At 48.7% G+C, this 17,025-nt stretch overlaps 1 protein-coding gene across 1 annotated transcript in view; it reads right to left on the reverse strand.

Moving 5' to 3' along the window:
* The window catches only part of LOC147886979 (uncharacterized), an 874,612-nt gene that overhangs the window by 226,726 nt on the left and 630,861 nt on the right, over window positions 1-17,025 (reverse strand). Inside the window, exons 27-28 of the mRNA XM_087394085.1 lie at window positions 2,958-3,171; window positions 2,358-2,767 (exon numbers count right to left, since the gene is read on the reverse strand). Coding sequence (XP_087250211.1) covers window positions 2,358-2,767; window positions 2,958-3,171 — 624 coding nt within the window. The remainder of the gene's footprint in view (window positions 1-2,357; window positions 2,768-2,957; window positions 3,172-17,025) is intronic.

Here is a 17,025-nt window from a genome sequence, read left to right on the forward strand (position 1 = left end):
TGGATTAGGTGGACACAGATGACATGCCTATTACTTGCTCCACATGGATGGGGGCATTTTCCGGATTGGGAGTTCCTTTACAGGTGATTGCTTTTCATGACACACATGAGGATGCCTTAGTCTTTGATGTTTCTTCGGGGGCAAGCTGTCTAGATCCATAGACGATATCTTGTTGGAGGTACCGTTTCAGCCAGTCACGATAGTGGGCTTCATGGAGCATGGCTCTCTTTCACAGTGGTACTTGGATCCTGACCCGCTTCTCATCGCCCGTGGCTCATGGAGGTTGTGGCTCTATGGAGGTTTCCCAATTATGTTTCTGCAGTGGGACCCTGGGGAATGGGAATGGATAGATGAAGGGCACCGAGAGAAGGGCATCCCCTTCTTTCGTTACATGTTCAGTAATGCCAGGAAACTCCAGCTCAGCTGTAGGGGTTGGAGGCCTACCAGAGCTCCTCATTGGGAGAACTTTCAGATTTTTGCTGACTCGTAGAAAATTTTTTGGCACAGGCTCTGAAAATCCCACCGGAATAGAAAAATCACTCTCTTCTTTTGGCTTTCTATTCATGGTGGGATAGCAGTGAACCAATGGAGATCCAGGTTCGGAGCTAACCCTTCTTGCCCTAGTTGCCTTTCTGCTTTGGAGACAATATAGCACTGCCTTTGGGATTGCAGATAAGCGAGAATCATATGGAAGGGGATTGCAAGACTTTTCAGCAATTTTGTTCGCCTCCCCTTCTATATGACCTGGGGATCAGTGGCTTGGCTCACTCTTTCAGGGCCCTAGGTTTTCTTCGAGAGACATGACTCGTCGTCTTGGGCTCTACATATTGGACGACACCTTGTGGAGTCGTGCTCTTTAGAGGATGTTCTGGCCACTCTCTTCAGGGCTGCTCATTCCTCGGTTGACTCTCCATGGAAGATTTTAGCTAGCATTGCAGCATGGCACATTTGGAGAGCCAGATGCACTGAGGCTATGGAGGGTTCTCACGTTCACCCTTCTCAAATCTTGGCCAGTACTTGGACAGATACGGTACACACTCTGATGGCCATATGGGCGACCATGCAGGGATCCTCTCGAGCAGCCTCCTCCAGGAGAGTTACTTTTCTCAGGGATTGGAGAGACTCTCCCTTCCTTGCTGAGACTTCTACAGGGTTGAGTTGGCATTTTCAGCCTCAGCTTTGGTTTCTTTCTACCTCATTCTTCTGAGGTGTTTTTATTACATGCTTAGCATGGTGTATTTCTGCTTAGAGCTTGCTCTAGTGAGTTTCTTTCTTACTTAATAGAAGTCTCTTTTTTGCAAAAAAAAAAAGCTACGAGAAGAAAGGAATCGGCAAAGGTGGGGAGAAACACAGAAAGATACAAGGGGAGGCACCAAACAGAACAGGGGAAGATGGAGCTCAACGGCAGCAAGGGAGAGTAGGGTGAAAGTGAATAGGAGGCAGGGAAGAAGGGGGAAGAACAGTGGCATGCTGGCTTGGGGGTGGTGGAGGAGCTAGCAGGTGTGGGAAGGCTTCAAGAAGCATCTCGTCATCCGTGTGTATACCACTACTTGCACTTTGTTGCACTTAAAACTTATTCATTACATCAATGTCATGCAATGGTGTTTCCCTCTAGCATAATTGGAATAGGTCATCAGGTATACACCAAACCCCATTCTCATCACTATTGAAACCTTCAGATTGAGTAGGACCCAATCTGTCATTTGCAAGTTTCCATACGATGGATGGTCTAGCTGTCCCTCTTGGCACATTGGCAAAAAGGACTTATGTGATTAAGAGGACGCCCAACGTGTGTGGTAGGGTCAAGAGGCTGGCTATGGTCAACCTGTGGCTGTCTCTCCAACTTCCTGGTCAGGAGCCTGGCTCTCATGGGCGACACGTTGCTGTCCCTCGACCTCAGGTTGCTGTCTCAATTGGATCAAGGAGTTGTTCATCCTCTAGTAGCTGTCTATGCTCTGAGCCAAGCTATCCAGCTAGCTCATGCACAAAGTGACATAAGGTGCTGCCCATATTTGAGTGGATGTATATTATTCGATCCAGGCTATCCCACTACCTGATTTGCATTTGGTACAAGGTTCTCTCCATCTTTGATTGGCTGTACACTCTCCGAGACATTCTGGTCTCCTGCTGCTGCATATTAGTCTCTCGCAACGTTCTCATTCTCTTTCCCTTCAGCTGCTTGCCTTCCTGTGTATCTACCATGTCTCAACAAAAGTACCATATCTGATGCTATGACATACTTTATATATAACACATGAGAGTAGGCTTCTCAAATCCGATTGATCTTAAGAAATCTGAAGCAAATACAAAGTAACGTAATCTTCATCATAAAAATAAAATTTCCCGTCATTACTTACTTTTTTGGAATATTGTTTGTGTCCATTATATCCCCAAAACTAAGGTCTTTGAGCGATTGATTGATATTGAGTTCTTTCTCATCTCCATGTGGATCTTCGAATACAAACTCACATTTGAGACTCAAACGTTCTTCCACCATTTTTCTCAAATAACTAAAAAACCAAAGCCTATCTTGCTCATCAACGAGTCTATCATGAAAAATCCGTAAGCATTCATGGCACCACAAACGGATCAGTGATTTTTTACTGTCTATTGCTCCTCCCATCATGCAAACCCCTTGAAACACCTTTGATAGGTCTCTCAAGTTGTATGTATAATGAGATTTTGATGGGGTTGGAAGAAGCTCCCGCTGGATTTCTCTGTAGATCTCGATTGTGGCACCTACTAGTGTCAATCCCATGGATCCAATCTGACAGAAAAAGAGCTTAATGAAATTATTTTATTGTTTTATTGAGCATTCCATGTTGAATAAGAGAAAAGTTCAAATGGGATTGTGATGTGTAATGTAAAGGTATGTTTAGTGCAAGATTTTTTTGAGCATATTCTATCATGACAAAACAATATGAAAATATTATGAACGTCTGCTTGCATGTGCATACCTCAGTTGGTATATGGGTTTTCCTCACCCACCAAGACATGATGGTGTTGAAAACAGTGCCAAGGCTTGCATCATCAAAATCAATCACAGCAACAACATGGTAATGTCTCAAATACCTCGGTGTAATAGGGTTCCTGCCACCTCCTGGTGGTCCCATTGCAGCTACAAACTGGATATCGAGTATTTGTCTAAAAGAATTGTCCAATCTATCATACCTGGTGGATCCCCCCCCCAATCTCATAATCAGGAAATTGGAAAATTGAAAATGAATTGGCAAGAAGTGGTTGTAAATTAATCATGATCTGGATTACATGACAAAGGATTTCAAGGTCAATTTCTGAACTATGGAAGTATGGAAACCAGACAACAAGGGATCTTTTGTGCATATATATATGTTACATGTATGTGTAAATCTGAACGCATATTTCTTTCATGGAAAAGACTTCTATTGATTATGAAAAAAGCACCAAGAGCAGAGTACTCCAATCAAGAGTACACCATACATAGCATGATATAAAAAAATGGAAGGATCAATCCCTAATCAAGGTAAAAAGCCTAAGGCTAAAAGTGCCACCTCAAACCTATAGAGACCTTCGAGAAGAAGTACAACTCTCCACTCCCTGAGGAAAAAGGTCCTCCTAGCAGACAAAGCCTTGGAGAGTGTGTACAATGTCCAAATATTAGCCGTGGTATGAGAAGGCTGGATCTGAGAACCATCAAGTGCCTACCCACGCTCATCAAGAGTTGCAGAGCTTTCACGTACCCAATTTTCTCTATGGGATTCATGTGGGTTTCCAGCAGACATCTCCACAGGTTCACTGCAATCCCTCCATGAATAGAAAGCCAAAAGAAAAGAGTGATCTTTCTATTTTTGAGGGATTTCCAAAGCCTCCTCCAAAAGTCTGCACCTCTGCAGAAATATGACAACTATCCCAATGAGGAGCTTTGGAGGGCCTCCAACCTCTACTTCTAAGCTGAAATCTCTTGGCATTTCTAACTGTGTAGAGAAAGAAGGGGATACTCTTCTCTCGGTGCCCTTCATCAATCCACTCCCACTCCCCTGGGTCCCACTGCAAGAACCTAATGGAAGAACCACCATATAACTAGAGTCTCCAAGACCCAAGTGCCAAAAGAACAGGATCAGGATCAAGATACCACTGTGAGTCCATACCCCACTCCATGTAACTTGCAATCCTGACAAGGTGAAATCAACCCAAAAGAATATCATCTCAAGATCTGATAAGTCTGCCTCCCGATTGAACATTAAAGACAAGGGTCTCCTCATGTGCATCCCACAAGGCAATAACTTGTAATGGAACACCCGTCCCTATAAAGGCTCCCAACCAAGTGGACTTTGTGATCGGTAAGTGACCCGTATCTATCCACTCAGCTAGTATGGCTGTCTCTATCTGCTGCATCGTGACTGCACTCCCTCTGAGGTGGCCAACTGATAATAGTCTATGATAATCTAGAAGCTGTCTAAAAGCCTTCTAGGACCTAGTGGAAGTAGGCCCCCTCTCCCATCTAGACCACTGCATATGAATGTGACACACCCAATGATCTGCCATGCTCATCCAATATGGATTCATTCCACATAATGGAAAATCAATGGGCAATGTAGTTGAGCAGAATGAATGCAAGATATGTAGTTGATGGAAAATCAATGGGCAATGACAAGTATTTGATGTAATTAAAGTGGCAATGACAATCATTTATTGTGCACTTTCAATGTTTGGACTGACTAGCATTATTGTAAAACGATAACTTTACATGTCATGTTGATTACTCATTGCAAAGTAAAAAAGTACACTTTAGGATGAAAACATAACAACTTGTTGATACACCATTGAAATCCCTGAAATAAATCATGATTCCAAAGAAACTCTCAATTTCTAGCCCCAAAGAGAATGGCACCGGAAAGAATGGCACGAGAGACACTCCTTCTAAATACATTATGAATGTAGTTATGAACATGTTTGCATATTATTCACACACAACAATTACGCACCAATTTACATAGTTGGCAAGAAAGTAGTAATTCCCATAAGTAATGATTGTATGAAGAAATACAATGTTGTTAAAAAGGGAGAACCCCTCCAAACTCGTAGGAATACAGTCCTCCTAGAAGAGGTTGCCCGTGAAGGGCCCTGCATGCTAGCCCAAATCCTATCAAAGTATGAACCGTGTCAGTCCAAATACTCGTGAACACCTATGAAGGCTGTATCTGGGTGCCATCTAGGGCCTCTGTACATCTGGGTCTCCAGATGTGCCAAGAGGAAATGCTAGCCAAAATCTCCCAGGAAGTGTCCATTGAAGCATGAGAAGCTCTGAAGGGAATACATGGTACATCCTCATCCCCAACACCTCGAAGAACGATCACCTGAAGAGGAATTGCTGTCCTCGAGAAAGCTCCCATCCAAGTGGCAGAAGTAATAGGCATATCAACTGTCCAGTCCACCGGGATGGCTGCATCTATCTGTTGAATCTTGCGTGCTACCCCTCTGAGGTGACTCACGGACTGTAGTCTCTGATCCTCAAGTAGCCTGATAAATGCTTTCCAAGTGCCTACTGTGAAGGCGGGTCCTCTCTCCCATCTAGACCACTGTATGTAATGCAAAGTGCCCAGTGGTCTACCATATTCATCAAGAATACTGTCATTCCAAATGACCGGCTGCCTATCAATCTCTTCAAGGGTAGAGGGCGGAACCTTGCGAAGTGTATTCAGGAAGCTGCCCCAAGCTTTCAGGATGGCAGCCATGAGAGGAGATGCAGGAGATCTGAGGGGGGCGGAAGTAAAAATCCAGCAAGGCTGTCCATCCAATCATCTCCCAACGTAGGTGTGCAAGCCTGAATGTGTCCCAAAAAGAAGTCCTTCCAAGGTTCCTGCCCAGACATGAGACCCCTTACCACCACCTTACAAAGCAATGCCCTGCATTGTAGGTCCGGGTCAATGATATTAAGGCCCCCTTCACAAATAGGGAGAATAATGGTCTCCCAGGCCACCCTCGCTGCAACATCTGTTGTGCCATCGAGTCCACTCCATAAAAAATTTCTGATTGGTCTAATGAGCTGAGTGATGCACTCTCTAGACCGGCACCAGCATGAACACACAAACCAGGCCGTGGCCAAGAGAACTTGGTTCGCTACCACAACTCTAGATGCAAGGTCAAGTTTGGCTGAGCTCCAGAAGAGAAGCTTTTTCCTTATACTCTCCAGTACTGGGGTAAATTGTTGTGTTGGAGAGATGCCAACCCTACGTGGCATCCCAAATATCTGACAGGAACACCCTTCTGAATCCAGGAGAAGCCAATGTCAACTCCGTAGCCTGGAGTGTCCTCATCGTTGATCCAAAAGCCAAAGGATTCATGCTAGTTAATGTGTGCTCCTGCAGCTGAGCAAAAGATATCCAAGGCTGTCCAGAAAAAAGCGTCCAGTGACTGCGAGGAGGCCTCAATAAAAAGTCATCAGCCAACTCACAGTCCAGAAGCTCCTGCTCTTGTCTCAAGCTCACAGTCCAAAAGCTCATGCTCTTGTCTCAAGGGCAATCTCAGCCCATATAAACCAGCCTGAGATCTAAGAAAGATACTCATAGCTTGGGCCACAAAAAGAAAAAGGAAGGGGGCTAAAGGGCATCCCTGACGGATTGATCTGGAAATCTGAAACCTATCACCCCTTACCCCTCCAATCAAAACCTGGCTGTGGGCTGATCTGTAAAGGGAGGCCACCCCTCTAATCCATATATCTGAAAATCCGAATCATAGAAGAGTGCCCTCAATAAAATCCCAATCTACTCTATCATAGGCTTTCTCAAAGTCCAAGAGTAGAATTGCTAGCCTCTGCTTGCTCTTCTCTGCATAGCCCATTCTGAGGCTTCCCAAAAGGAAACGATGTTATCAAATATGTTCCTGCCATGCACAAAGCCTGTTTGAGTATCATGGATGAGGTCTGGAAGAAGGGGCTGCAATCTGATGTTGATCGCCTCGGTAAGAATTTTGTATAGAGTGCCCAAAAGAGTGATGGGTCTCCAATGGGATACAAAATTAATGTTGCCACCTTTCGGCATAAGGTGTATAAGTCCCTCGGTGAGTGAGTCAGGCATCTCACTCGAGTCCCAAACGCCCTGCAGGGCTGAAGTAATATGATCACCTATCATATCCCAAAAGGCTATAAAAAAAGATGGAGTAAGACCATCTAAACCAGGGTACTTGCCCTTATGAAGAGCGGAGAGAGCAGTCCTGAATTCTATGTTGGTAAATCGTGCATCAAGTGAGCATATCATCTTTGGTGTGACCAACACAGGTAAACGTTGCCAAACCGCATCTCTAGCCACATCTCTGGCCTGTGTGTCAGGGTCTGCAGAAAGAAGGAAGGCAAAAAAATCTATTGCTAAGTGCATGACGGTATCTGGATGAGACTGCAAAACCCCGTCAGAGTCAATAAGTTGCCTGACACTCTCTCTCTACTATGTCTAGGACCAAGTGTAGAGAAAAAGTGTTTATTGACTCTCCCTCCCATCTGTATCCAAAAAGACTCCTGTGCATGGAAGGCATACTCTGCTCTCTGATCTAGCAATGTCTGCAAGTGAGCCCTTGCTGCAGCAAGGCGCTCTTGGATCCAAGCATCTGAGGGTCGTTTCTGCTCCCCCCTCTGCAGGGCTGTCAACTGCCGGTGGATACCGATCTCCTGTGCTTGAGTACCTCATCTCGCCTAGTACTAGCGACAAAATGATAAAAGTCACTGATACTGGCAAGTGCTATGGCCACATGTGAAGGTGCGGCCACCCCCCCCTGCATGTGAGAAACCCAGATCTCTGAGACTGCCTTTGTGAGAGTATCATCTGTGTATAAGGCATTGAGGATCCTAATACTGGAAGATTGTCCTCTTAGATGGGGCTCTGAGATGGACAAAACTACCTGAAAATGGTCGGAGGTGGAAACGCCAGTTGCAATGCAAATTGTCCCCCCTCTATCAAGAGCCCAGTCATCCACATAGAATCTATCAATCCGAGCATGGATAGCCATCTGCACCCTACGATTTGACCACGAAAACAAGAGTGACTGAGACTAAATATGAAATGCATCATCTGACCAAACATCTCTGCCACTAAATCTGAACAAGAAGGCATCCCAAGCTGCTCTCTCAAGGGAGTGAATACCACCTTCTCTTCCCCCTTTCTTATCGGATGGTGCCTCAACCATGTTGAAGTCACCACCAATAATCCAAGAATCTGCAATGTCAGCCCATGAGAGCAACTCTCTCCAAAAAAGAACACAGTCCCCTCTGTTGTTCGGAGCGTAGAGGTTGAGGAAACCAACCTTACGTCCGTCAACCATAAGCAAAATCCACTGGGCCCTGGAGGGGGTGATGGTACCATGTTCAATGACCAAAGGAAGGATAGAGTATGAAACTAATATGCAAGTACCTCCTCTGGTTCCCAAGGCAGGAAGCCAAAACGTCCGGCCTGAAAGCAACTTACCTGACTTGGAGCAAATCTCTGGCATCCAGTTTGTGTTCTTGTAGAAAAAGAATGTCCAAGGAACCACTTGACACACCCGGATGAAGCTAATTCCTTATCAGCTTTCTGCGACGGCGATGAGGGATGCCGCCCAACCCCTGTATATTCCAACTGGCTATCCTCATCGGCAGGAGGAAGCGGGTTGGAATACCTTACCCGACCTGGTGGCGGAAAAATAACCCTCTACCAGAGCTGACCTCCTGCCATACACACGAGGTCCAAGGGGAGGAAAGTCCACTGGTGAGAGAGAGAAGGATCTCTCAAAGGGAATGCCGATAACTGGCTCTCCGAAAGTGGAGGGTACAAAATCATCATCTGGGAGGTCAGAGAGATTCTCAAGAGCAGAAAAGGAATTCCACTAAGCCAGTCCTAGGGAAGGGGTCCGAAGGATTCCTACTGAAGCAAGGAAAGAATGTAAGACCCCTTTCCCTTTGTCAACAGAAGGAGGCACGTGTGCTGCGTCCTGATCAAGAAGTGCTGCGGATGAGGTGCCAACAACCTGGGCTGCTGAAGGAGGCACAGCCTGATTTTGTGGTGGAGCGGAATAAGGCTCCACGGTGGTAGCCTCCCAAGGCTCCTGAGGGGTAGTCTCCGGAGCGGCGGAAGTATGATATGAACTAGAGGGCCTGACCGCGACCGGCGGAACCCACCGAAGCCAGAGGTAGTACGGTGTGCAGGATGGACTCGGGCAGCCCTAGGAGGAGGGGGAGCCTGTGTCTGAGGTGGTGCCTGTGGAGCGCTAGGTCCTGCTCCTGATCTCTATCGTAACCTAGTACGAGCTGCTTGCTTTTTTTGCCTCTTCTTCTTCTTTGGGCAATCTCTGGCGAAGTGCCCGGAGGATCTGCAAATCTTTCACTGGTCTTGACGACCTGCAACCTCAAATCTCTGGCAAAAGAATGACCCATCGAGTCATTGTAGCATGATGTGGTCATCTGAAATGTTAGGGTTCTTGACAATGACCCTAACCCTGGGTATCCCATTTATCCTGACCGCCTCAGCAGCCGACGAAGGCTCGCCAAGAAGAGGGGGGATCTCTGCTACCACAGCAAACCTCTCGCCAATAACTGAAAGAAGCCGGTGATAAAATGAAGGTAGACCAAGGATCCTGATGAAGACGGAAACTCTGTGCTTGTCCTCTTCAACTGGGTCAAAGCCCAGTTGAAATAGAAACAAAAAGATCCTCCTGTAGCCTAGGAAGAGAAACCCAGTCTGTAGCAAGTCTCTCGTGATGTCCAGGGAATCTAGGCACACCTGAAAGAAACCTCGTCCCAACAAACGTACATCCTTAAGGTGGGGAGCAAGCTCCTGAGGAAGCACCGCAAGCATCCAATCTCTAGCCTGTGATCTAGAGGGGTGGGAGCCAACTATGCGTGCGAAGAGAGTCATGGAACACTCATGCTCCAAATCCTTTTGCAACTGCTGCAGCTTGTCTTTTGAGAAAGTGATGGTTCTCATGGTAGGTATGTGTGGTAACGGATTGATTTAATGGGTACCCATTCGTCAATCGAGGTGGGAAAGGCCAATGCAAACACAAAGAAAATCCATCCGCTTTCCTGAAGCCTAGGAGACCGCCAAAAAAATAGGGGGTATACTTGATGAAGGAAGAGGGTGAAAGGAGGGAGGGAGAGAGAAAATTGAGCAAGGAGGGAGAATGAATGAGGGGGAGGAGTCAGAATGGAGAAAGGGAGGGCAGGAAGAGGGAGAGGGGAAGGGAAGGGGGCAGGAGGAGGAGAGGAGGAGGGGAGAGGAGGGGAGGGGAGAGGAGAGGAGGAGTGGAGGAGAGGAGGGGAGAGCAAAGAAACAGCGCGGTGGGGGCTGTGCAGGCAGCAGCGCGGGGGGGAGCACGCAGGCAGGCAGGCAGCAACGCGAGGGAGGTGGGGGGCTGCGTGGGGGGGAGGGGCTGCAGCATCGCGCGGGGGAGGGGCTGGCAGCAGCGCAGGGGTAGGGGCTGCAGCAGTGCGGGGGGTAGGGAAGGGGAGAGAGGGAGGGGAGGTGGGGGGGAGCAGCAGGTAGGGGGGAGGGGAGGGAGGAGGCAGCAAGGAGGGGAGGGAGGGGGCAGCAAGGAGGGGAGCAGGAAGGAGGAAGGGCAGCAGGAGGAGCGGGGAGCAGCAGCCCTTGGAGTGTTTTTTGGCATGAAGAGTAGGAGTTTTTCACATTTTCACTCCGTGAGGGATTCGTTGGTTGTATAGTCCCCCCACTTGGCTGTTAGCCCCAATACTAGAGATCCCCTAGGCAGTGAGCTGAGTTTTTTTGGAACAGGCTGGTTTTTTCTTTGAGCCTTTTCCCGGCTTTTTTCATACTTAGCACCTTCAGGGCTGCTGTTTTGTATGAAGTCTTTCAAGCATTAATAGAAGGTTCCTTTCTTTGCAAAAAAAGAAAGAAAGATATCCTTCATAACATTTATTCTCTAGGCCAAGGGAAGGTAGCATTCACTCTTCTCTTGAGACAGCTTCCTGGGATGCTTTCAATTTTCAAGTCAAGGTAGAGAGAGTTGCATTGATGATGCTTTTCATGCCCTTCCACAATCACTGCCATTTTCTTTGTCAGTCAAGAGATGCTTCCATGCATGGATAGACAGATTTAAAATGGATGGTTGGACTTTGGAAGAGGTAGTACTATTTGCATTGCTCGTGGGGTATCTACTTCTGGACCACTATCCAGTTATTATTTCTGTTTTTGAGCCTCGCACTCATGCTCGATCTACCGGTATTAGGATTTCAAATGCTTTTATACAGAGGATGAGTTATGAGTGGTGGCAGCTATGCAGATTTGGAATTCCTACTTGCAAGTTAGTTTTTGTTCTCCTCCTAGTATGGCAACAACTTTCTCTCATATAAGTAGTTTTTATCACTCAAGATATCCTTAAGGCAAGAGCTTGACATTTGTCAGCAGTTGACAGCCCTACAAAGGGAAGGACAGAAAAGACCCTCAAATGCTTGGGTCCATGAGTGCCTTGCTGCAGCAAGGGCTCACGAGCAAACTCTTATGGCAAGTAGATATGAGCTTTCTTCTCATGTTTATCAACTCTTAAATGGGGAAAAGAGTTGATAAACACTTTGTCCCTACTGTTGGTCATAGATGAGGTACATAAAGTGTTTCTCAACTAATTGACTCTAAAAAAAGGGGCACCACTCCATTCCCTAAGGAAGGTAGCCCTCCTGGAAGAAGCTGCCTTGGAGGACCCCTGCATGCTCACCCAAATGGCCATTAGCATGTGTACAGTATCTAACCAAGCCATAGTATGCGAGGGGTGGACCTAAGATCCATCCAAGGCCTTTGTGCATCTAGCTCTCAAATGTGGCATGTTGAAATACTTGCCAATATCTCCCAAGAAGAATCCATTGAGGCGTGCAAGGGACTAAAGGTAAAAAAGGGAATACCATGACTTCATGAAATGTCGATGAATCGACAGAGCCAAAGAAGAGTCATGTCTCTCAAAAAAGACTTGAGGTCCCAAAAGAGAGTCCTTCTCTTTCTGCCACCTTTCCTCCTGTTGTCGAAGTGTCATGTCTGTGGCGCGCTGCTGGGCTGCCTGTGCTCTCTCGAATTCTAACTTCAAATGTTGCTGTTGAGAGAGGAGCTTATGAGCATAACCTGTGGAATTGAAGACCGCTATCCCAAGCTGCGTGAAGGTGTCATCCATGATACGCTGAGCAAGATGCAGGGACCTTTTCATCCACGCATACCTGTCGCTGTAATTCATCCTGTCTGCCAAATTAATCACGTCCCCCAATTCCTCAAACATGTCAGGGAGAGCTCCCTGTTCCTCGGTTGACAGGTTTCCTGTAGGTGCCAATTTGTCCAAGTGCACAAAACATGTCGGGGCCCTGGAGATCTTTTTGTTCTGTGCGAGGCAGTCCTGCAAGGGAATGGTGAAGATCTGATTGAGATCCTCCTCTTCCCCACATACTGGTGAGCGTTTTTTGTGAAGGATAGATAGTAGTTGGCTGTAATCTTCATTCTGTTTTTCCACCAGGGAAATATTTGAAAGAGGTGGGCCTGATGAAGCAGCTATGTAAGCTGTGAACATACCATTCTCATGAAGGGGTGGGCAATCCACAGATTGGGGCAAAATCCCTCCCTCAAATACCTCCTCTAATGCTAAAGTGGCCGATGGAGGATCTCCTCGAGAGGGGCTCCCACTCCGATCTCTGCTCATGTCTCTGCCCTATGGTGGTCGTGGTGGGGAGGCTGAAATGTGAAGTACTCCCTGGGATGACATCCCCTGAGAAAGCCCGTGGGAGTCAGGTCCCAGGCTAAGATTCAGGTCCAACACCTAGTCCAAAACATGGTCAGAGGTCACCTGAACTATGGTGATGACTGCATTGGTGAAAGTGGTAGGGAGTGAAGATGAAACAGCTGCAGTCCTTTGTAACAATACACCTTTTGAGGAAGTCCCTGGTACAACAGTCGTCGTCACTGGTACAACAGGGGGTGTACTTGGGCAATCCCTCCCATTGAAAGTCTGGAGATCCCTGGAGAAGCCTGGACAAGTGTGATTGATGGAGAGGCAAGTCCTGGCACGGGCACGACTGATGGAGATACAAGACATGTCACTGATGGGAAACTTATGGCACAGGTAACAGAATATACTGAAGAAGCTCCGGTGTAGACTTCATGAGGTGGCGCTCGTCGAGGTGTCCTCCTGATCGAAAGAGGAGAGGAGGCAGTTCCGGGGGAAGGAACACTGGAAGTGACAGTGAAAGAGATGGAAGAGGGGGTGACAGGAGGGGAGAGAGATGATGAAGGGAGGCGACCTGTGACAATGGAAGGAGGGTTGGCCTTCCACTGATGAAGTAAGAAGGTGAGGTGGGGCCCACAAGTACAGGTATATGTGCCCCGACGCTTGCGAACTGTGTTACGGAAGGCAGAGTAGAAGAGTGAGGCGAAATCGTAGGGAGTGACTGAGAGAATGGAGTCTAAGCCAGAATGGATCGCCTTGGTGATGAAGAAGTGGCCTGGGGCAGAGTAGAAGTGCATGAACAAATACCTCGCTAGAAGCGCCTCTCGGTTGTTTCCCTCGAGAACCTTCTTGCACTCATGTCCTCTGCGATGAGTTTTACACGTAGACAAGAAGGACATGAATGTGGGTGAGTCGGTGTGAGGTGGCAAAAAGGGAAGTGTGGGAAGACGGAGATATGTGGATACGAGACTAGGAGTGAACATGTGACGGGAATTCAAGAATCCGAATGTATCTGTTGCAAAGTCATAAGACTGAATGAACGCAGTACACATTTGGACGTCCACTTGGGGAAGTGTGACATCATCAAACTCCATGAGAGACATGCGGGCTATCTCATCAGGTGACAAGATGCTAGACAGCTTGAGTGTGGGATCGAGGAGGATGAAGCCGGGGGTGGAAGATCACAAGCTGTACTTTGTGGGGCCAAATCACCACCACCGTTACTGTGACCACTGTGCCCACTGGATGCCTTGGATGGTGTTTTGATTGTACCTGTGGGGGGCAGATAGTCAGAGCCTCCATGATCTGAATCAGAGGAACTCGAAAAGGGGGATAGCTCCTCATCTGATATGATAGTGATCCTGTTGGAGGGAGGTGAATCTGCAGCTGCTCGAGATCGTTTGGAAGTGCTCTGTGGTGTAGACCCGGCACCCAGGTCATCAGTGGTGCGTTTGCCAAGTGATGCCATGGAAGATGGTCCTGATCCTGTTTTGTGGCCTGTCCGAGCCTGATGGAAGTCAAAGAGTGCGGAGGGGGTGTTGATGTCGAGGTGTGCAGAGGCAAGGAGGGAGGAGGAGGTGTTGATGTCGAGGTTAATAAGAGGAAAAGAGTGCGGAGGGGGTGTCGATGTCGAGGTCTGGAGAGGCAAGGAGGGAGGAGGAGGTGTTGATGTCGAGGTTAATAAGAGAGGAGCCCGGAATCTGCTACGAGAGAATTCCTTAGCAGAGCCACCAATGCAGGCCCATGCTTAGTATGGAGAGGAAAAGAGTGAGGAAGGGGTGTCGGTGGAGAGGGAGAGCAAGAGGACAGATGTAGACTGATAGGGAAGGAGGGGTGACGAGGGGGGAGGAGGGGGGGCTGGAACAAGGAGGGGAGAGGGGGTGACACAGAGGGTGTAGGGAGGAGAAGGGGGGAGAGTTGCGCAGGAGAGGGGGACGTAGGCAGGTAGAGGGAGAGGGGGGGAGGGGCTGCGCAGGAGAGAGGGGGAGGGGCAGGGTGGTGGGTAGAGGAAGAGAGGGGAGGGGGCTGTTGCGCAAGAGAGGGGGGAGGCAGGTACAGGGAGAGGGGGGGAGAGGCTGCGTAGGTGAGAGGGGGAGGGGCAGGGTGGTGGGTAGAGGGAGAAAGGGGGGGGCTGTTGCGCAAGAGAGGGGGAGAGGGGCATGGTGGTGGGTAAAGGGAGAGAGGGGGGGGCTGTTGCGAAGGAGAGGGGGAGAGGGACAGGGTGGCGGGTAGAGGGAGAGAGGGGGGGGGGGCTGTTGCGCAGGAGAAGGGGGAGGGCAGGTAGAGGGAGAGAGGGGGGCTGTTGCGCAGGAGAGGGGGGAGGGCAGGTAGAGGGAGAGAGGGGAGGGCTGTTGCGCAGGAGGGAGGGGCTGCGCAGGAGAGAGGGGAAGAGCAGGTAGAGGGAGAGGAGCGAAGGGCTGCGCAGGAGAGAGGGGGAGAGGGAGGGTGGCGGGTAGAGGGAGAGAGGGGGGGCTGTTGCGCAGGAGGGAGAGGAGGGAGGGGCTGCACAGGAGAGAGGGGGAGAGGCAGGGTGGCGAGTAGAGGAAGAGAGGGGGGGGGGCTCAGGAGAGGGGGGAGGGCAGGTAGAGGGAGAGAGGGGGGCTGGGTGGCGGGTAGTAGAGGGAGAGAAGGGGAGGAGAGGGAGCTGCATGGAGAGGGAGAGAGCTGGTTGCCAAGGAGAGGAGAGCTGAGAGGAGGAGCTGGTTGCCAAGGAGTAGGGAGAGAGCCGGTTGCCAAGGAGTAGGGAGAGAGCTGGTTGCCAAGGAGAGGAGAGTTGGGAGGAGGATAGTTGGCCGCCAAACTAGCGCGCTTTTGAGTGTGGTGTGTAAAGGGTGGAGAGAACCGATGGAGGGGAGAGAGAGCCAAAAAGCAAATCCACCAAACTTAACCTTATCCACCAAAAATAGCATATCCACTAAATTTAGCATGTTCGTCAAATTTAGCTTATTTGCCAAATTTAGCATATTTGCCACATTTAGCTAAGTGCCAAAAATAGGTTGGACGTGCATCGCCAGGATGATGGAAGATGGAAGAAAAAGAGATGAGTGTGACAAAGGGTGGAGAGAGAAAGTATTGGTAGGAGAGAGGTGGGGGAATGACATAGGGTGGAGAGAGAAGGTGTTTGTAAGAGGGAGGCAAAGGAGAGGTAGAACTTGGATAGAAGGTAGAAGGAGAAGGAGTTTGTAAAATAGGTTTGAAACTCATAAGATCTTCAAACAGGGAGTAGTGGTGGACACTAGCATTAGCCTTCTACAACCTCATCCTTCTAGCCTCTGGCCGAGGGTCGAAACTTACACGAGGATGTGGATGTAGGTCTGAACTGTGAGTCATTGTCTCCAGTGGTTTCTCTTCCATCACTCCTTTTCCTTTTTCCTGGGCAGGACTAGGTCTTGTCCCCATAGCCCCTTCTCTGTTGAGTGCTATTGGGGACAAAGTGGGAGGACCTGCTCGTACCTCCTTATCCCGGTGCTGTCTGAGGGTTGTCACTTCTGTTGCAAACCTCACAGTTCTGGACTTGCGGGATGGAAGCTGAGGTGTGCTACCTTTATCTTCAGAACTTGTTTGAAGATTTCTCGTGACACCCTTTACCACCTCTTGATACCTCAAAGGCATAGAGTGATCACCCGAGGATGAGGCACTTCCAGAGTTAGTGGTTGACCTTAATGGCTGTGTGCCCTTCGAGTTTGTTTCTGAATCACTATCAGAAGAAAGCATGGGTGGTCTATTCCTGGGCGTACTGTGTACCTTGGAGGAGGAGAATGACCTCGGTGGGGGAACACTTGTCGAACTCATTGGTGTTGAGGTCTCCGGTGCTGACTCTGAATCACCCTTACATTTGTCACCTTTTGTATGTGACCGTGTCACAGCGTCCAACACTGCGCCAATCAAATGGGGACTGTTGCCCTCCCCTGCCATTACTACATCAACCATATTCACTTGGGATGCGGGTTCCACTCTTCTATTGGGACAATCTCTGGTGTAGTGGTCGTTTGTGTTGCACTGTGTACAAGAGGGTCCCCCGAACGGCTGTGTACAATCATCTTGGTAGTGGCCGTACTCGCCACATCTGTAACACATGATGGGTCTTCTAAAGTTTGTACCTCTGCCTGCACCTCCACGTCGACCTCGGAAACCACCCCTTCGACCGCGTTGATAAGAGGGTCCATAGCCACCTCCTGACATAGGTGCTTGGTACGTGGCATAATATGGCTGAGGATAGAAATAAGGGGAACCAATTGAATTGGGGGCAGGAGGTTGGAGCAAAGGGGGAGTCGGAAGCAATGGAGGTGGCATGACAGGAGGAGGAGGTGGCTCAGATGCTCGTGCAAGAGGGGGAGCAGGAGATACTTCTGCTAGGCCAAAAGTTATGGG

The sequence above is a fragment of the Dipteris shenzhenensis genome, chromosome 23 (genome assembly GCF_047967505.1).
Source record: "Dipteris shenzhenensis isolate YYH24624 ecotype China chromosome 23, Dip_SZ_1.0, whole genome shotgun sequence".
Lineage (NCBI taxonomy): Eukaryota > Viridiplantae > Streptophyta > Polypodiopsida > Gleicheniales > Dipteridaceae > Dipteris > Dipteris shenzhenensis.